The 21,635-nt window shown below is 47.1% G+C and overlaps 1 protein-coding gene across 3 annotated transcripts in view; it reads right to left on the reverse strand.

Annotated features, from left to right (window-relative positions):
- The window catches only part of LOC121550041 (plexin-A4-like), a 415,766-nt gene that overhangs the window by 44,577 nt on the left and 349,554 nt on the right, over nt 1-21,635 (reverse strand). For all 3 annotated transcript variants that reach the window (XM_041862120.2, XM_045225661.1, XM_045225663.1), the window contains exons 18-25: nt 20,829-21,068; nt 20,289-20,441; nt 17,138-17,372; nt 15,549-15,691; nt 12,460-12,728; nt 3,208-3,274; nt 1,948-2,094; nt 250-409 (exon numbers count right to left, since the gene is read on the reverse strand). In XM_041862120.2, the coding sequence (XP_041718054.2) occupies nt 250-409; nt 1,948-2,094; nt 3,208-3,274; nt 12,460-12,728; nt 15,549-15,691; nt 17,138-17,372; nt 20,289-20,441; nt 20,829-21,068 (1,414 nt within the window). The remainder of the gene's footprint in view (nt 1-249; nt 410-1,947; nt 2,095-3,207; nt 3,275-12,459; nt 12,729-15,548; nt 15,692-17,137; nt 17,373-20,288; nt 20,442-20,828; nt 21,069-21,635) is intronic.

Here is a 21,635-nt window from a genome sequence, read left to right on the forward strand (position 1 = left end):
TTAACATTTTCAACTCCAGGGAACATTTTCTCAATTTCTACCCGTATATGGTTGCTGTAGAAAAAGGGGCTCATTGACTGATCAGACTTGTATTCACTCGGCACAAAACGGTACAAAAACGGTCCCGAACAGATTTCCAATAAGAAACGCATGTTTTCGTTTTCCATTGCAAAACATTTTGCTACAGAGTGCCCTAATAAACGTGACCCTGGTGATGTTTCTGCAGGTCATGATGAGAGGGGATCTTACCTAGGTCCATGTCAGAGGCCTTCTGTCTGTGGGAGTGGGGAACGTTCTTGTAGATGGCGTCCAGGATCTTTTCCTTCACCTGGCTGATGGTGTCACAGTTCAACACCTTCACCTGGATCTCAGGGCTCTTCTCATTGTCTGGGTGGATGCAGTTCACCACCTGTAGAGAACAGGGACAGGTATTTTTTTCTATTGAATAGAGAACCATATCAAGAGTTAATGAGGGATTCAGGTATGCTGTGTCTCAGTTGATAATTATATTTGGAGAGGGAGACACATTATGTGGGATGACGATGATTAAACTATGGCGTGGTCATTGGATATCAGGTTTGAAAGGGGACATTCTGTGTCTGTCAAGTCTGGTGAAAGTCTTTCCTGTAATTGCTGTAATCGAAATGGGTATTCAGAGAAACTGGCCTCCCAGGGGGCGCAGTCTGACACGGCATGGATACCTTGAGTCTATGAGCGGTTAACAAGCTAATTATTATCATCGCACGGTCATCATCATTCACGGTGAATACATCAGCCATCATCATCATCATCATCATCATCGACGCCATTGAGGCTCTAGCCAGATGTAATTACATGGTCCAAGGGAAAGAAGGAGGCCATTTACATAAGAAAGAGGAAATAAAATACTTTACGGTCCTATGCTGTTCCCAGTACAGTTCTATACCGCTATCGTTGGGCAGATAATTACATGTTGTAAAAGGGCCGTTCCATCATCAATCCTTCTAGATTGATTGAGACAGAGATACTGTATCTCACGGCCAACTGAAATAACTCTACATTAACCCAAGCTATCTGAGCACACACTGTGTACTTCCTGGGAATGGTTTGATTTGTCCGACAGAAACATTGAGGGGAGCGAGTAACAAACTGTCTGGCTGGGTGTATTGTCTTCTCTCTGACAGTCAGCTCAGGTCACAGTGGTGGAGGAGAGGAATGAAGGTGATCAGAATAGAACAGAAAGAGAGACCAGCAGACAGGGAAACAACCTTCTCAGAGAACGCAAGGCACGAAAATGTCACTGCACAGTCTACCCCTCTCCCTCACCGCCTCCCCCTCTTCCTCACGTCCTCCCCTTCTTCCTCACCTCCTCCCCCTCTTCCTCACCTCCTCCCCCTCTTCCTGGCCTCCTCCTCCTCCCCCTCTTCCTCACCTCCTCCCCCTCTTCCTCACCTCCTCCCCCTCTTCCTCACCCCCTCCCCCACCTCCTCCCCCTCTTCCTCACCTCCTCCCCCTCTTCCTTGCCTACTCCCCCTCTTCCTGGCCTCCTCCTCCTCCCCCTCTTCCTCACCTCCTCCCACTCTTCCCTGCCGCCTCCCCCTCACCTCCTTCCCCTCTTCCTGGCCTCCTACCCCCTTCCTGGCCTCCTCCCCCTCTTCCTCACCTCCTCCCCCTCTTCCCTGTCTCCTCCCCCTCACTGCCTCCCCCTCTTCCTCACCTCATCCTCCTCTTTCCTGCCTCCTACCTCCTCCCCCTCGCTTCCTCCCCCCTCTTCTCTGCCTCTTCCCTCCTCTGTCAGCTCCGGTCTCCAAAAGAAAGTGAGGTCAGTGTGCCCTCTTCCTGTCAGTTGTGAAAGGAGGCGGGTGGTGGGGTGTTACGGTGTCTTACCGTCTTTCTGCCCATAACCCCTTCCTTCCCCTCCCCACCCCACAAAATGTAGTTCCTACCCCAGCCCCTTGCCCCCCTTACCAGCGTCTTGTAGTCGATTTGCTGTCTGATGAGCTTATCCTCACTGAGCGAGTAGCGCGCCTCGCCAGTGATTGAGTCGATGGGACCTTTCTCCATCTGCTGCTTGATGGCACAGAAGAGGGAGAAGAGGGGTTCACCTGCACACTCCTGTAGAGATGGAGGGAGGGAGGGAGGGAGAGGGGGAGGGAGGGAGGGAGGGAGGTGGGAGGGGGGAGGAGGGAGGGAGGGGGAAAGACAGAGAGAGAGAGGTTGGTGTCAGTCTGTGTCAAGCTCTATGTGACGCAAGTAAGTACAAAACAAACATTCTGTGTTTTGCATTTAGTTAATAAGTCTAGGACACAGTTCAAGATGTGTTAAGTAAGTTATAGGTCCAGAAGTTGAAGATGTGTTAAGTAAGTTAAAGGCCAAGAAGTTGAAGCTGTGTTAAGTAAGTTAAAGGCCCAGAAGTTGAAGCTGTGTTAAGTAAGTTAAAGGCCCAGAAGTTGAAGATGTGTTAAGTAAGTTAAAGGCCCAGAAGTTGAAACTGTGTTAAGTAAGTTAAAGGCCCAGAAGTTGAAGATGTGTTAAGTAAGTTAAAGGCCCAGAAGTCTTCCTGACCATGTGATCAGACCAGGAAAAATCTCTACAGCTTTGCCACATAAATAAGCCAATTTATACAGTACGGTCCACGCCAGAAGTAGAACTACTGCTGAGATGAGAACTCGGGTTTGGAGAAGTTTGAATGATAGATCAAAAGAGAGGCTAACGTTGGCCAATTGCCAAAGCCCTTTCCAAAAACCCTTTTGTTAATCAAAAGGAGAAGATGTGTCATCCATCAGTGTCTCCACTCCTCCCCTCTGGCCTGAGAGAGGGATGAGTGTTAGAGGAGTTATAACGGAGGGAGGTGACATCACTCATGTCTCAGAGAGAGAGCAGGCGCCCCGCCCCATACATGCCTGACAGGAGACTGGGGTTCTGACATGGATACAGTAGAATCCACAAGCTAGATTGGATACACAACTGGGCAAGGAAAACTAAACACACACTGCTGGACAGTCAAGAGATGGAATAGAGGGAGAAAAGAGTATTGACAGAGAAGGGGTAATGCACACACACACACACACACACACACACACACACACACACACACACACACACACACACACACACACTTTACCAAATGACACACTCTCACAGACATGAAGCTAGAGGAGATGAATGGGTTAGCAAAGCAGAATGTATAAGAGTAAACTCTATGCAGACATTTAAAAGTGAATTTACCTTTAAGAACTTGTGGAGCAGGAAGGTGAACCAATTAGTCAGCATTTTCTCTGCCACAGACTCCGTCCTGAAATAAAGAGAGACATTCCATGAACACACCATCCCTCACAACTCTATAATATCACCATCATAAATATTCAATATGATCATCAAATATTCCCCACAAAACGATGACTGTAGTAATGAATAGGGGCTTTTGTTACACAAACATTATTGCAAAAACATTTGTCTCTCACTTCTAAAGGCCCCCAATCTTCCGGTCTATGCCTGTTATTTTCAGGCACGCCAAGGGCACCTAATCTACGCCGGGGTCTTAATACAAGAGAAAGCAATTAAAACCTTTATTTGATCCCGATGGGATTGATATCATTAGAAGGGCCTGTAATAATGCTGGCCTCATTATTAACCCCTCCCTCCACAGCCCATTCACACCCACTGTCTGGGACGACACAGCACATCCCGTTACAATAGAAAGTGAATGCATACATCCATCGCCCTGCTCTCTTTCTCTCTCTGTTATGTTCTGTCTCTCATGCCGGGGTGGGCACTCCACTGGCATGACTAATCGGGGCACCGTTCACTGGGCTGCCACAGGCGGCCATACCGTGTGAATGGATAATATACATGCGCACAATAACAAACAGCGGGGTCTGAAAGGCGGGGATCGGATATCCTTTGACACGTCTCTGGCTCCTGTGTGGTGGCTAATCTGCCAAGAACCCCCTCCTCACCCCACCACCTCAATGAGGCATGGGCACAGGCATCAATATTTCAGGATTAGGCCATTGTGTGTGTGTGCACCCCTCCTTGTCCCCCCCTGTCGTCCGGCTGCCACCTGCAGCCCCCCCTTGCCCCTCCTCTCAGAGCCCCCCTGGCCCCTCTTAAGAGGACCATCGCATTGAGAGACGGAGGCTTGTGCCCGCTGTGCCAATAGGCCGGGCCTGGCACCCCCTGCCAACCAGAATTGGCACAACACCTGGATGGGATTAACTTCCTGCTCTGCTTGGGGGTGAGAGAGTCCTCGGCTCCAGGGGTCAGGGAGGTCACGTTTCATCTTTCCTTTCATGTGTCCCTCGCTCTAATCCTCCCCTCCACTCCTTCATTCTCTCTCCCTCCTCTCCCCTCAGACCCTGTCCCCTTCTTTGTAATCATGCACACTTCCAAATGGTCTTCATGTTGACAAATTCAGGACATCAATCAAAGGGATGAAAAGAGAGTGTAAAAGGGAGAGGTGGAGATGGAGGGAGGGAAGAATAACAGAATGACTTGGCTGAGTCTTTATCTCCTCTTCCAGCTCCCTCCTTTCCTCCTCTTATTGCTCACAACACACATTCTGTTTATGTTCTTTAGTGTGTGTTCTAAAATAATGTGTTCAGAAAGGTGTGTGTGTACCTGTGTAACTGTGTGTGTTTTTGGCAGTGTAAACCAGGCACTCCAGGAATGATCTGTTTTGGCACGGCCCCACAGGGAGTCCTCATGACGTCCTCTATCCAAGCCCTGCCTATAGGGAGTCCTCATGCCGTCTTCTATCCAAGCCCTCCCTATAGGGAGTCCTCATGCCGTCTTCTATCCAAGCCCTCCCTATAGGGAGTCCTCATGCCGTCCTCTATCCAAGCCCTGCCTATAGGGAGTCCTCATGCTGTCCTCTAACCAAGCCCTGCCTATAGGGTTTACACTGCCAAAAATTTTATCTGAAACCGAGTCAACTTGTCGGTATTTAGTTCCCCCTGATTACAGAGCAGTCGTTTTGCCTCTGCACATGAGATGGGAACCAGAGAATTACTGGATGGCAGATGCGGGGGGATGCATTATTATGTCGTGCAGAGCCATGCTCTATAAAAGGGAGGCTTAACGCTTGATGAATCTTCACAGCTCTCCCACTCATCCCAAATACATTTCTTTACTGGCATCTGGCATCACACTGATCATAAATGCATGATAAACTGAACCATTATTTAGTTTGAGGCATGGGTGCTGAAACAAGAGATGTGGCTTACAAACAAAGTTTTGATACCATAGATCATTAATGAGGGTTCTGTATATCATATCGTCCTGGGGCTTTGTTGATTGTGATAGATAAGCTTTTAAAATCAATAAGATGTTAAAGGACAGAATTCTCAGTGATAACATTTTTCACTCTACCCTCCTCTGGGGCAAGTACATCCCCCTATCGCAACTTTGGTATGCTCCAGCGGCCAGGTGTGCTGATGAGCCTTTGGGAGAGAACATGTGAAGTGCAGGGGGGTTCACAAGGCCTTTCTCTGTTAACCAAACACACAGCTGCGTTGGAGCTCTGCTGCTCGCCACGCCCCCTCCTCCAGTCCAACGTGTTAAAGCACCACAGCGTGAAGTCAGAAATTATTTCAATTTCCCACTCGGGCTCCTGGGGAGAAGATTGGCTGTCTGACGCAGAGCACAGGTTGCGTTCCCAATGGCACCCTATTTCCTATATAGTGCACTACTTTTGACAACATCCCTGATCAAAAGTAGTGCCCTACACAGGGAATAGGGTACCATTGGGACGTAGAGCAGTCTCAGTGCTGTCGCTGACGTCTTCCTACTAGCACTACTGAGATAATCCTCACAGTATAATCAGAGGACCTTTAGCTCCTACTGATTATTATCCCCTGTGTGTGTGTGTGTGTGTGTGTGTGTGTGTATGTGTATCAGGAGGGGCAGATGGAAGGTTGCTGGTAAAAGGAAATAATTAAAGCCCCTATTTTTTTCTGATATATTGTATCATAGATGGGTGGAAAAAATCGGAGCTGTGGAAAAGGTTTAGCAGCTATTTCAGTATGCATGAAGAGAAGGAGGATGAGAGGGTGCATGCGAGGGGGGGATGGAGGGAGTAGAGGGGGCTGACGGAGGAGAGGAAGGCGCAGAAATGCGACAGATGGTTGTGGAAGTCTCTCGTTAGTTAGTTTGCCTGGTGGTGTGCTTCAGCTGAGGTTGAGACGAGGCAGATGGGGATGTGGGGATGTAGAGAAATGCGGGAGAGGAGAGTGGAGGAGAGGTTTTCTTGGAAGCGGTGATGGGAAGCTGGTCTGGACACAGTGCCAAAGATGCCCTGCTTATGCACTTTGAGCATTGATTTAGTAATCAAGTAAATAGACAAGGAGGGAGGGAGGAAAGAGAGAGAAAGAGAGATGGCCTGCGCAGAGGGAGGAGGGTAGAGAGAGAGCGGGAGATAGATGGATAGCGCGAGAGACAGAGATGGAGAGAGAGAGAGCGAGAGAGAGGAAGACAGAGAGAGAGAGAAAGAGAGAGAGAGAGAGAGAGCGAAAGAGAGAGGAAGACAGAGAGAGAGACAGAGAGAGAGAGAGCGAGAGAGAGAGAGCAAGACAGAGAGAGAGAGGGAGACAGAGAGAGAGAGAGAGAGAGAGAGAGAGAGAGAGAGGGAGAGGGAGATTGTGAGGACACAGAGGGAGGAGAAAGGGAGAGATAGAGAGAGGGAGGGGAGGGGGTGTTACTCCGAGCCCAGATGAAGCCTTCCCATCACAGCTGAGTGAGTCTGGGTGTCTCGTCTATTTTGGGCGGGTATCCAGGACCAAGCAGCAAGTCTGTGAGTGTGTGTTAGCGCTAGCAGCTAAAAGTTAGCCTCCACACCGAGGGTGACCGCGTGTGTTAGAACAAGCGGCTAACAGTTAACCTCCACACTGAGGGTGACCGCTTGTGTTAGAACAAGCGGCTAATAGTTAGCGTCCACACTGAGGATGACTGTTTGTGTTAGAACAAGCGGCTAACAGTTAGCCTCCACACTGAGGGTGACTGTGTGTGTTAGCGCTAGCAGTTAACAGTTAGCCCATTACTGAGGGTGACGCCCCACCGCTGGCCCTCACAGAGACACACTGAAAGAGGCATGCTGGGATGTTGGAGGACTGCTGGGTGGAGTTTGCACCCGCCATGGAGGGCTGTGGATGGCATGAATGGATGAACAGAAGAGGAGAAGGGAAGCGGTTTGAAGGATGGTGTGAGAAGACGTTAGAAGCCATGCCGGAGACGTATAGAAACACAGTTAGTGATCAGGGAGTTAGTAAGTAAGTAAGTTAGGTAGGTAGGTAGGTAGGTAGGTAGGTAGGTAGGTAGGTAGGTAGGTAGGTAGGTAGGTAACCTCCTAAACACAGTCTATAATCAAATTGATAAACATTAATGATCCCCTGAGAGAAAATGTAATTCCTCACCCTAATGCCAACATTTAACATTGCATTTACCAGGTTATCAACACTCAAATGGGGCTAAAACAAAAGCAAAATGGTGCCTGGAAATGGTTACTAAGAAATCAGAGACATAATGTCCCTCTCCCTCTGATAGTGTTCCAGCAGCTAGCCCCTCTAGTCTGGTAGTGTTCCAGCAGCTAGCCCCTCTAGTCTGGTAGTGTTCCAGCAGCTAGCCCCTCTAGTCTGGTAGTGTTCCAGCAGCTAGCCCCTCTAGTCTGGTAGTGTTCCAGCAGCTAGCCCCTCTAGTCTGGTAGTGTTCCAGCAGCTAGCCCCTCTAGTCTGGTAGTGTTCTAGCAGCTAGCCCTTCTGGTCTGGTAGTGTTCCAGCAGCTAGCCCTTCTGGTCTGGTAGTGTTCCATCAGCTAGCCCTTCTGGTCTGGTAGTGTTCCATCAGCTAGCCCTTCTGGTCTGGTAGTGTTCCAGCAGCTAGCCCCTCTGGTCTGGTAGTGTTCCAGCAGCAGCTAGCCCCTCTAGTCTGGTAGTGTTCCAGCAGCTAGCCCCTCTGGTCTGGTAGTGTTCCAGCAGCTAGCCCCCCTGGTCTGGTAGTGTTCCATCAGCTAGCCCCTCTAGTCTGGTAGTGTTCCAGCATATAGCCCCTCTATTCTGGTAGTGTTCCAGCAGCTAGCCCCTCTAGTCTGGTAGTGTTCCAGCATCTAGCCCCTCTATTCTGGTAGTGTTCCAGCAGCTAGCCCCTCTAGTCTGGTAGTGTTCCATCAACTAGCCCTTCTGGTCTGGTAGTGTTCCATCAGCTAGCCCTTCTGGTCTGATAGTGTTCCAGCAGCTAGCCCCTCTGGTCTGGTAGTGTTCCAGCAGCAGCTAGCCCCTCTAGTCTGGTAGTGTTCCAGCAGCAGATAGCCCCTCTGGTTTGGTAGTGTTCCAGCATCTAGCCCCTCTAGTCTGGTAGTGTTCCAGCATCTAGCCCCTCTAGTCTGGTAGTGTTCCAGCAGCTAGCCCCTCTAGTCTGGTAGTGTTCCAGCAGCTAGCCCCTCTGGTCTGGTAGTGTTCCAGCAGCTAGCCCCTCTGCTCTGGTAGTGTTCCAGCAGCTAGCCCTTCTGGTCTGGTAGTGTTCCATCAGCTAGCCCTTCTGGTCTGGTAGTGTTCCATCAGCTAGCCCTTCTGGTCTGGTAGTGTTCCAGCAGCTAGCCCCTCTGGTCTGGTAGTGTTCCAGCAGCAGCTAGCCCCTCTAGTCTGGTAGTGTTCCAGCAGCAGCTAGCCCCTCTGGTTTGGTAGTGTTCCAGCATCTAGCCCCTCTAGTCTGGTAGTGTTCCAGCATCTAGCCCCTCTAGTCTGGTAGTGTTCCAGCAGCTAGCCCCTCTAGTCTGGTAGTGTTCCAGCAGCTAGCCCCTCTGGTCTGGTAGTGTTCCAGCAGCTAGCCCCTCTGCTCTGGTAGTGTTCCAGCAGCTAGCCCTTCTGGTCTGGTAGTGTTCCATCAGCTAGCCCTTCTGGTCTGGTAGTGTTCCATCAGCTAGCCCTTCTGGTCTGGTAGTGTTCCAGCAGCTAGCCCCTCTGGTCTGGTAGTGTTCCAGCAGCAGCTAGCCCCTCTAGTCTGGTAGTGTTCCAGCAGCAGATAGCCCCTCTGGTTTGGTAGTGTTCCAGCATCTAGCCCCTCTAGTCTGGTAGTGTTCCAGCATCTAGCCCCTCTAGTCTGGTAGTGTTCCAGCAGCTAGCCCCTCTAGTCTGGTAGTGTTCCAGCAGCTAGCCCCTCTGGTCTGGTAGTGTTCCAGCAGCTAGCCCCTCTGGTCTGGTAGTGTTCCAGCAGATAGCCCCCCTGGTCTGGTAGTGTTCCATCAGCTAGCCCCTCTAGTCTGGTAGTGTTCCAGCATATAGCCCCTCTATTCTGGTAGTGTTCCACCAGCTAGCCCCTCTAGTCTGGTAGTGTTCCAGCATCAACCCCTCTATTCTGGTAGTGTTCCAGCAGCTAGCCCCTCTAGTCTGGTAGTGTTCCAGCAGCTAGCCCCTCTGCTCTGGTAGTGTTCCATCAGCTAGCCCCTCTAGTCTGGTAGTGTTCCAACAGCTAGCCCCTTTAGTCTGAGACGACTTTGATGTCTGCTTCGTGTTCTGTGTCTCTCTGAGCTGTTCTGTTGCATCTGGAGCTGCCAGTGGATCCCACATGAAAAAATACTACAGTATACTATGGTATAAATACTATAGTGTTCACTGTAGTGTTTTTAGAGACTTTACTGTATATACAGTTAACTATAGTAGTAAAAGAAAACTATAGTATATACTAAAGTAACTATTGTGGTGTTTTTGCGGACTGTAGTATACTGTAGTATTTACTGTAGTGTTTTTGCGGACTGTAGTATACTGTAGTATTTACTGTAGTGTTTTTGCGGACATAACTGTAGTATTTACTATAGTGTTTTTGTTTTATTATCTATGACATAGAAGTGGAGGCTTTCTTCTTGAGGAAACTTACTGGAGAAATACTAAAAGAGCACATTTTCCATAACCTGTAGGTAGGCAGGACTGGGGTCTGAATGGATAGTTCAGAGCTTCTGCTCTTTTCTATAACCTGTCTGGAACACAATATATGGTATATACTTGTCATGTAGGTTTCTCACTTATGAGTGGCACAAATTGGGGGAGGGGATTGTACTGGGTATATGCAAATTCAATAATGCAGTATTTACTATAGTAAAAAAAAAGTGTAGTGTTTTGCGGATATTACTCAAGTATTTACTACAGTGTTATTTCTTCAGATAAAACTGTAGTTTTACTATATTATTCTACAGTATACTACAACATTCTATAGTAAGTACTACACATGATCAAGTGATACTACAGTGTTTAGTATATTATTCTACAGTATACTACAGTTTACTACAGAATTCTATAGTAAGTTGTAGTATTGTTTCATGTGGATTGAAGGAGGGAGAGCCCCATTGTTTACTGTCTAGTAATGGCTCTGCCAGCTCTGGGTGCGATTAATCATGCCTTGGCCAGACAGCATTAATCAAATGCCGCATCAGAGCGTTGTCTGTTAAATTTCTCCTTCATGAGGTGAATATGGGGCTCATTTTCTGACACAACCCTGGCACAATGATACGCTCAATACGCTCCCATGTTAGTGAACAGCTAGCGAACAGAGGAGTCTATGTGTGTCTTCATTGGGGAGGAGGATTTGGCCCGAGGGAGGACGGAGGGTTTACAATTGAAATTAGGAAGATGAAATTAATTTACGACATGCCTATCAAATCATTGGGGAGGCTGACTGAGCAGTGAGCATCCTGAGCAAATGTGTGATCCCTCACAGAGACAACGGCCACACGGAAACATATTTTTCAAGGGTAAACGAGATGGTCACAACACCTCCAGCACCATATATGGTGATATGTTGTATTGAAGTGGTGGTACTGTGTATACGATACAGACTGACCCACAGGGAAGTGTTGATTGAGCGGGGAGTAGCTAGGGCTTTTAACAATCCCATTTTAACAATCCCATTTATTATTATATTATATATATTATATAAGTGAGGGTTTTACAGATTTTTTAATTGGTTCTCCGCTAATTAATCATAATTATATTCTAATGATGTGCGTGTCAGAGCAGTACCTGATTCTGAGACAAAGTGATCATTTGAATGTCATTGAAGTTAATTCCACATGTCACCGCCGTGAAACAGTGAATATGGAGCGATCAGGCATGGCCGATCAAAACAAATCAAATCACATTTTATTTGCATCATGCGCCGAATACAACAGGTGTAGACCTTACAGTGAAATGCTTACTTACAAGCCCTTAAGAAAAGAAAACAATGCCAATAGTCTGGGTAGCCATGATTAGCTGTTCAGGAGTCTTATGGCTTGGGGGTAGAAGCTGTTAAGAAGCCTTTTGGACCTAGACTTGGCACTCCGGTACCGCTTGGCATGTGGTAGCAGAGAGAACAGTCTATGACTAGGGTGGCTGGAGTCTTTGACAATTCCTCTGACACCGCCTGGTATAGAGGTCCTGGCAGGAAGCTTGGCCCCAGTGATGTACTGAGCCGTACGCACTACCCTCTGTAGTGCCTTGCGGTCGGAGGCCGAGCAGTTGCCATACCAGGCGGTGATGCAACCAGTCAGGATGCTCTCGATGGTGCAGCTGTAGACTTTTTGAGGATCTGAGGATCATGCCAAATCTTTTCAGTCTCCTGATCGGCTTGGTGCTTGACTAATACACTAATTCAACAAAGTCAAGTTTCAAAGGGTGCATCCCAAATGGCACCCTATGGGCCCTGGTCAAAAGTAATGCACTACAAAGGGAATACGTGTTTTATCCTTATCTTTGTTTTAGCATAAACCAGACAATTCTAGAGAGTTAGAATTGGATAAGAAGTACGAACATTGGTATTAATGATCAATTGAGAGAGGCTTGGACAGGGAAAACAAACCCACAGCAACAGTTGTCCATTACCATTGAGTGGAAATCTATGAGTGTTAATGTGTAGGATAAAGCTAATGCAACATTGATGTTAGCATTAGTCAGCTGTTCAGAGCTTAAATGCTTAAGAGCTCTGCGAAGGCCCAATCATTCACTCAGTCGCAGATAGAGAGAAGAGAGATATAAAGAGAGGTATAGATACAGAGAGAGAGCAATAGAGAGAGAGATAGAGAGAGAGAGAGAGAAGAGAGAGGTATAGATAGAGATATAGAGAGATAGAGGTATTGATAGAGAGATAGAGAGAGAGAGATATAAAGAGAGGAATAGATAGAGAGATAGAGAGAGAGAGAGAAGAGAGTGATGAAGAGAGAGAGAGAGAGAGAGAGAGAGAGAGAGAGAGAGAGAGAGAGAGAGAGAGAGAGAGAGAGAGAGAGAGAGAGAGAGAGAGAGAGAGAGAGAGAGAGAGAGAGAGAGAGAGAGAGAGAGAGAGAGAGAGAGAGGTGAAGTGTGTGTGAGTTTGTGCAGGTGTTCTGGGGAAGTGATGTCACTCACCTCTCTCACCAGACACAGAGAGGCGATGACAGAGCCAAGGCCTGTGTTAATGAGGCCAGAGATGGCCCACGAGAGGCTCACGAGAGTCACACACACACACTTTTCCCCTCTCCCCTCACCTTCGGAGCAGCAGCTTGGGGTGGTTCTTGCTCTCCAGGTTGCGGTCGATGAGGTCAGAGAGCAGGTGCTTGAGGACGTCGGTGGCGTACTCCAGTTTGCTCTGCAGCATTGTCATGATGAGCGAGGCCACGTTGCCGCGGTCGCGCATGGAGAAGCCGCGCTGCGACTCAAGCGTGCGGATGAATGAGAGCAGGAAGACCTTGTTGTTGATGAGCTGGCCGAACAGCTTCAGGCCCTTCTCCACCTGCTCCTGTCTGTAGCCTGGCACCTGGAAGAGAGGGAGAAAAAGAAGAGAGGAAAGGGAGGAGAGAGGGATATGGTTAGATGACAATGGTCAAGGAGTCTCAGGGTCAGAGGTCACAGTTGTCTCAGATACAGAGAGACTGCTGGGGTCAAGGAGACTTACAGTTATGCATGCATACATTTTACGTACAGGTGGTCCCGGGAATCAAATCCACTACCCTGGTGTTACAAGTGCTGTGCTCTACCAATTGAGCTACAAAGGACCACATGGTCAGAGAAAATGCCTGGCCCAAGTCATGGGTGTAACATGGCAACACAACATCCCTAGTCATGGGAGTAACATGGACCCAACACTAGAGGAATCAGACATCACAACATCCCTAGTCATGGGAATAACATGGACCCAACACTAGAGGAATCAGACATCACAACATCCCTAGTCATGGGAATAACATGGACCCAACACTAGAGGAATCAGACATCACAACATCCCTAGTCATGGGAATAACATGGACCCAACACTAGAGGAATCAGACATCACAACATCCCTAGTCATGGGAATAACATGGACCCAACACTAGAGGAATCAGACATCACAACATCCAGACTCTGACTGACTATGGGGAAGAACTCATTCCATGGCCTTAGCATCTCCCATTCCAGCCAACGCCACTATCACTCCACTGGATCAATTAGCTTTCAGCCCTGATTCTGTCTAATGACAGTGTGTGCTAATGATTCCAGCTCGGAATGTCGGCGTAGGAGGACATCTGGGAGAGCATTCTGCCTAGCACTTGTTTTATGGAAGGTAGAGTACATTTAACCAAGTCTTTTGAGAGCCCTGCCTATTTCTTTAACTCCAAACAATGAACGTTCTTCCCCATCAAAGCTAACGCAAGATGAAAGCAGCGCGTGTGTGGTGTATTCCCCTCCACGGGCGGAAATTGTCCCCGCACCGTTTACGCTAGTCAGTCGGCGTGCGATTGCACCTACAGAGATTAAATGTTTTGATCTGTCAGGATTGATCGGAGTGAGCAACACTCTCTCTACGCGATGCGTCTGTCAGGAGGCACATGTTTCCTCGCCGTCGCTTTCCCCGAGAACACGGAACATCAGCGGTTTACACCGTGCGAGAGCTATTGTTAAAACAGTAGTCTATTTCATGACGTCTGACATTACACAAGGAGCAGAGAGACAGAGAGAGAGAGAGAGAGAGAGAGAGAGAGAGAGAGAGAGAGAGAGAGAGAGAGAGAGAGAGAGAGAGAGAGAGAGAGAGAGAGAGAGAGAGAGAGAGAGAGAGAGAGAGAGAGAGAGAGAGAGAGAGAGAGAGAGAGAGAGAGAGAGAGAGAGAGAGAGAGAGAGAGAGAGAGAGAGAGAGAGAGAGAGAGAGAGAGAGAGAGAGAGAGAGAGAGAGGAAAGCGCGAGAGAGAGAGAGAGAGAGAGAGAGAGAGAGAGAGAGAGAGAGAGAGAGAGAGAGAGAGAGGGAAACAGTGGAGGATTGTTGAGATGTGTGTGCTGTGTTGTTCATCCTCTCTTGTCTGTTCGCATCAGCGGTGAGTTCAACATCCCACTGTAGCCTCATAATCAAACAACAGTCCCATTCAACATCCCACTGTAGCCCCATAATCGAACAACAGTCCCATTCAACATCCCACTGTAGCCCCATAATCGAACAACAGTCCCATTCAACATCCCACTGTAGCCTCATAATCAAACAACAGTCCCATTCAACATCCCACTGTAGCCCCATAATCAAACAACAGTCCCAATCAACATCCCACTGTAGCCCCATAATCAAACAACATTCCTATTCAACATCCCACTGTAGCCCCATAATCAAACAACATTCCCATTCAACATCCCACCTACTGATTACTATCACAAAAGCAGGAGAAAAGATAGGCAGCCATTTTCCATATTCTCTGAGGAAAAATACAATGTATATCTTCTTCAGATTTAACAGGTAGGCCTAGAGTCGTCGCTAATATTAGTAAATTTGAGCCATTGACACGAAATGGTGGTAGCTCTAGTCCTGTCAAAAAGAGAGAGCGAGAGAGAGATATTCAGTCCAATCAAATTCACACTACAAATTATGAATGTGCACTATTGGAGATTGCCCATACACTCTTTATTCGCTCCAAACCCAATAAGGGCTATTTCCTGTATCATCTCCCACATCAATAACAATTAACCAGCTATCACCAGCCAGAGATGAGCCCACTGCTACTTTCATTAGGTTTCATTTTGCATTAAACCCCCTCATATAATGGAACATTTATACCAATTAAAACATCATTAAGTTTTCTTATAACGGGGAATTCTCATCAGGCACCCGCATGGTCAACTCTGAGCCTGTGAAATGGGGGACTCGCAGCTAGAAGAAGTTAAATTATCACTGTCCATCACTGTTATTAGGGAATAAATAACTAGCTTGTCAGTTCAGGGTTGTTTTGCTTTTCTCTCTGCTAGACTTTTAATTTGTCCTCGGCTCTGAGAAACCGTCTTGTCACATGTTGTTACCATTACTAACAGGAGATTTGACTGTGGTTTTAAAAAAGAGCACCGCTACGTCAAGCCCTAATGAAAGACAGTGTTATTTGTTTACCGAGCGTGAGCAACGACAGCTTTAATTTCACCTGTAACCCCACTGTGCCGTTCATTTATTTTTTAACTTTTACATTTTTTTCTATTTGATTGAGAATCCATTGATGGAAAGCACTTTTTCTATGTCAGGGATTTAATGACGAACAATGTTTAGGACCTAAACTGAAGTGATATTCAGTCAGGTAGATGATAGGGCAGCTGTTGTGATATTTGGTCAGGCAGTTGACATGACAGCTCTTACCTCCAGGTCCCTAAGAACAGGGTGCTCCTCTATGCCAGGGAAGAGGACCCTCATGGTGTAGGCCCTGTAGTCCAGGAAAGGGATGCCCACTCCGTCCAGGTCACTGGTCAACTCATGGATGTCTGTCTGCAGCTCGGCAAAGGCTGAGGGGATAAACGGACAAACAGTCTTCTTAAAGATAGAGTCAGTGACATGATGTACATACAAAAAGTAAACAGCATTGTGGGTCAATTTCCGCAACAACTAAGAGCTTTGGAGCATGAGGCTAAACTTCTCCGCTGTTTTGGTCCCATGGCTACCACGTTGTAACAGGGTGAAGCAAACCTGTGCACATGCGCAGATACTGTTTGTAACTGTGTGAGAGCGATGTCTTGCATCTTACTCATCGCAAACTGCGGTGCTACTCATGCAACGTCATTTCGCTGACTCTACCTATAAGTATTTCTATTGACAGTGGTGGAAAACATACCCAATTATCATTCTTCAATAAAAGTAAAGATACCTTAATTGAAAATGACTCAAGTAAAGGTGAAAGTCACCCAGTAAAATACTACTTGAGTAAAAGTCTAAAAGTATTTGGTTTTAAATATACTTAAGTATAAAAAGTAAATGTATTTGCTAAAATATACTTAAGTATCCAAAGTAAAAGTATAACTCATTTCAAATTCCTTATATTAAGCAAACCAGACGGCACCATTTTCTTGTATTTTTTATTTACGGATAGCCAGTTGCACACTCCAACACTCACACATCATTTCCAAACGAAGCATGTGTACATAGTGATCCGCCAGATCAGAGGCAGTAGAGATGACCAGGAATGTTCTCTTGATAAGTGCATGAATTTGACCATTTTCCTGTAACAGGTACTTTTGTGTGTCAGGGAAAATGTATGGAGTAAAAAGTAAAAGTTGTCAAAATATAAATAGTAAAGTAAAGTACAGACACCCCCCAAAAATACTTAAGTAGTACTTTAAAGTATTTTTACTTAAGTAATTTACACCACCGTCTTTTGAGATATACTACCACTGTGAGAGTACTGGGTGTAGATATAACATTGGAGTGCACTGTTCAGCATAGCACTACATGGGTTACTGACTCTGCATATGATACTGAGTATAACAATTGCCCAGAGTTTTTCCTGGTCAGGTATGTGGTCAGGAAAAACTCCTGGCTCTCTGTAAGACCCCCTAGCCCTTTCAGTGGGAACAGAAACAGTTTACACAGTTCAGTGTCTCTGTAAAAACCTCTAACCCTTTAATTGTTAACAGGAACCGTTTACACAGTTCAGTGTCAATTCAGAGTTCAGAGACAACCCGCAATGCACTTTGAGATCTGACAAACCAAGCTATCTGAAACATAGAAATGGAATGACTAGAATGTGTATCTCAACGATCTGACCCCCTTCCCTTACCCCTGGCCCCTTACCCTCTTTACACCTCATTATCAACAGGTGGTTGGTTGGACAACTTGGATACTAGAAACACCACAATGCACTTTAAGATTCACACTAAAAGACTGCTTTCCGAGCTATCGAAACATAGAAGTGGAATTCCTAGAATGTGAATCTTCACTAGAATGTGAATCCTTACCCTCTTTACACTCCAGGGCCACACGAGACTCCAGGTTGTCCATCTGCATCTGCAGCCTCTTCAGGGTGAGGTCACTCTCGCGTGACTTGCGTTTGTAGGCAATGAGCACTATCACAATGAAGAAGATGAGCAGGGCGCCGGCGCCGGCGATGCTGATGATGGCTGTGCTACTCAGCGGACTGTCTGACGTGATGTGGACCACGCCCGGGGAGAACTCGATGCCGCCCACACGGGCCTGGGGAGGGAGAGACAGGGGAGAGGGGGTGAGAGACAGGGGAGAGGGGGTGAGGGAGAGGGGTGAAAGACAGGGGAGAGGAGGTGAGAGACAGGGGAGAGGGGTGAGAGACAGGGGAGAGGTGTGAGAGACAGGGGAGAGGGGTGAGAGAGGGGGTGAGACACGGGAGAGGGGTGAGACACGGGAGAGGGGAGAGGGGAGAGAGACAGGGGAGAGGGGTGAGAGACAGGGGAGGGGGGTGAGAAACAGGGGAGAGGGGTGAGAGACAGGGGAGAGGGGTGAGAGAGGGGGGTGAGACACGGGAGAAGGGTGAGAGACAGGGGAGAGGGGTGAGAGATAGGGGAGAGGGGTGAGAGACAGGGGTGGGGGTGAGAGACAGGAGAGAGGGGTGAGAGAGGGGGGTGAGACACAGGAGAGGGGTGAGATACAGGGGAGAGGGGTGAGAGACAGGGGAGAGGGAAAAGGGGTTATTGTGTGGACACACTGAGACCGGGGCATACCATAACCCAAGCGTGATTCTGAAGCTTTTGTCTTTGTGAACCTCCTGGGGAGGTGTCATCAGAAACGTTGTATTCCATAAAACAGAAGTCGTATTCCAGTGGTTGTTATGAAACAGGGACAGACTGATATTTATGATGGCAATTTGCATATACTCCAGAATGTTATGAAGAGTGATCAGATGAATTGCAATTAATTGCAAAGTCCCTATTTGCCATGAAAATGAACTTAATCCCCAAAATACATTTCCACTGCCACAAAAGGACCAGCTGACATCATGTCAGTGATTCTCTCATTAACACAGGTGAGAGTGTTGATGAGGACAAGGCTGGAGATCACTCTGTCATGCTGATTGAGTTAGAATAACAGACTGGAAACTTTAAAAGGAGGGTGTTGATTGAAATCATTGTTCTTCCTCTGTTAACCATGGTTACCTGCAAGGAAACACGTGCCGTCATCATTGCTTTGCACAAAAAGGGCTTCACAGGCAAGGATATTGCTGCTAGTAAGCACCTAAATCAACCATTTTTTCGAATCATCAAGAACTTCAAGGAGAGAGGTTCAATTGTTGTGAAGAAGGCTTCAGGGCGCCCAAGAAAGTCCAGCAAGCGCCAGGACCGTCTCCTAAAGTTGATACAGCTGCGGGATCGGGGCACCACCAGTGCAGAGCTTGCTCATGAATGGCAGCAGGCAGGTGTGAGTGCATCTGCACGCACAGTGAGGCAAATACTTTTGGAGGATGGCCTGGTGTCAAGAAGGGCAGCGAGGAAGCCACTTCTCTCCAGGAAAAACATCAGGGACAGACTGATATTCTGCAAAAGGTACAGGGATTGGACTGCTGAGGACTGGGGTAAAGTCATTTTCTCTGATGAATCCCCTTTCCGATTGTTTGGGGCATCCGGAAAAAAGCTTGTCCGGAGAAGACAAGGTGAGCGCTACCATCAGTCCTGTGTCAGGCCAACAGTAAAGCATCCTGAGACCATTCATGTGTGGGGTTGCTTCTCAGCCAAGGGAGTGGGCTCACTCACAATTTTGCCTAAGAACACAGCCATGAATAAAGAATGGTACCAACACATCCTCCGAGAGCAACTTCTCCCAACCATCCAAGAACAGTTTGGTGACGAACAATGCCTTTTCCAGCATGATGGAGCACCTTGCCATAAGGCAAAAGTGATAACTAAGTGGCTCGGGGAACAAAACATTGAAATTGTCACGCCCTGACTCAGGGGACTCTTATATGTTGAGTCAGGGTGTGAATATTCTATGTTGTGTATATCTATGTGTATGATCTAGTATGTGTAGATCTATGTTGGCCGGTGTGGTTCCCAATCAGAGGCAGCTGTCGCTCGTTGTCTCTGATTGGGGATCATACTAAGGCAGCCTGTTGGCATGCATTAGTGGTGGGATCTTGTTCCGTGTGTAGGCTTGTATTGTGTTTAGCCTTAGGACTTCACGTTTCGTTGGTTTGTTGTTTTGTCGTGTGTTTATCATTTAAATAAACATGTACGCATTTCACGCTGCGCCTTGGTCTGACCCGTCCTTAAACGAACGTGACAGAAATGTTGGGTCCATGGCCAGGAAACTCCCCAGACCTTAATCCCATTGAGAACTTGTGGTCAATCCTCAAGAGGCGGGTGGACAAACAAAACCCCACAAATTCTGACAAACTCCAAGCATTGATTATGCAAGAATGGGCTGCCATCAGTCAGGATGTGGCCCAGAAGTGAATTGACAGCATGCCAGGGCGGATTGCAGAGGTCTTGAAAAAGAAGGGTCAACACTGCAAATATTGACTCTTGGCATAAACTTAATGTAATTGTCAATATAAGCCTTTGACACTTATGGAATGCTTGTAATTATACTTCAGTATACCATAGTAACATCTGACAAAAATATCTAAAAACACTGAAGCAGAAAACTTTGTGAAGACCAATACTTGTGTCATTATCAAAACTTTTGACCACGACTGTAAGTGGTTTTATGAAATGAGACAATTGTGAATCAGCAGGAAGAAAATGCATCTTGAATGGTCCAATGTTATACACTAATAAAACAGAGCAGAGAGAGACATATTGCCTTGATGTCTGTCTGTCTATCTGTCTGTCTGTCTAGCTCTATTTTACGGTAATGCGTCTGGTGGCCTTTCTCTCTTCTTCTGCTGCCCATCAATCATTGGTCCAGGTGGCAGAGCAGGAAGCGTCTCAGAACTACAAATGGAACCTTTATTGAGTTTGTGTCTGCCTAATCCCTCTTATTGAAATGGTTATTTGTTGTTTCTCTGTTCGAACGATGAGAGTGGACAGTATAACCCAAGGGTCCGATTGGATTATAGTCTGGGCCTGGCCCGGGACAGCAGGAGGGTGGAGGGGTGGAATGGGGACCAGTGTGTGTGTGTGCCTGTGTGTGTGTGTCACTCACCAGGACTTTGTGTCGCCCCGTCAGGTTGGGCGACTCACACAGCAGCTGGTTGTCTGACACGGTCAACAGACAAGGTTTATCTCCAATCAGAACCGTGTAGTTCAGCTTGCCGTTATTGCCATTGGTATTGGTGGGAGGGAGGAAGTTCCGCCCCTGAGAAACAGGAAGGACATGATATTGGACTGGGTAAGGTATTGTTTTTGGAAAATGGTATGCATACATTTTACATTTTAGTCATTTAGCAGACGCTCTTATCCAAAGCGATTTACAGTTAGTGAGTGCATACATTTTCATACTGGCCCCCCGTGGGAAACGAACCCACAACCCTGGCGTTGCAAGCGCCATGCTCTACCAACTGAGCTACAGGGGACATTTGATATTACTAGACTATGTAGAATATAAACATGTAACAAAACTGTGTGATGTATGTATGCATGTGTATGTGAGAGAGAGAGTGAGTGAGTGAGTGAGTGAGTGAGTGAGTGAGTGAGTGAGTGAGTGAGTGAGTGAGAGAGAGAGATAAACAAATCCCCCCTTCACCTTCAGTATGATGGGTGAGCCAGGCTTGAGCTCCAGCACCCCGGACACATGAAGGGGTTCGAACTCGGGGTTGGGGTAGTAGATGAACGCTGTGTTGTTGAGGGCCAGCACGGCCTGCACGTCGTCCAGGATGAAGCCAAACTCATCAGGCCGTGCTGGCACCTCCCTCTGCCTGCCCAGGCTGATGGGCAGCTCTGGGGCCTGGCACAGCATGGACATGGAGCTGAACACCTGGCATATCTGTGGGCAGAGAGGAGAGGGCACAGGGTGATGAGTATGGCCGCTATTTTATGTAATTATAGTATATTTATTTTATAGTGGGACGGATGCAATTAAAACATTGACACATAGGACGGGCCGTGCTTTAGGTTGCGCTAATTTCCAGCATCAGTCCCTAGATTATTATTTTTTTAAACAAAATTTTAAGGGGTAGATCAGCTTTAATATTGCAGATAGATTGTAAATTCCATCAATGTAATTGACTGCATCACTTCCAATCCCCGATATGTTTTTTTTATACATACAAATACATACATATACACATACATACATATAAATACATATACATACATATACAGTGGGGGAAAAAAGTATTTAGTCAGCCACCAATTGTGCAAGTTCTCCCACTTAAAAAGATGAGAGAGGCCTGTAATTTTCATCAAAGGTACACGTCAACTATGACAGACAAATTGAGAAAATAAAATCCAGAAAATCACATTGTAGGATTTTTAATGAATTTATTTGCAAATTATGGTGGAAAATAAGTATTTGGTCACCTACAAACAAGCAAGATTTCTGGCTCTCACA

This window comes from Coregonus clupeaformis, chromosome 2 (assembly GCF_020615455.1).
Source record: "Coregonus clupeaformis isolate EN_2021a chromosome 2, ASM2061545v1, whole genome shotgun sequence".
NCBI classification, from domain to species: Eukaryota; Metazoa; Chordata; class Actinopteri; order Salmoniformes; family Salmonidae; genus Coregonus; species Coregonus clupeaformis.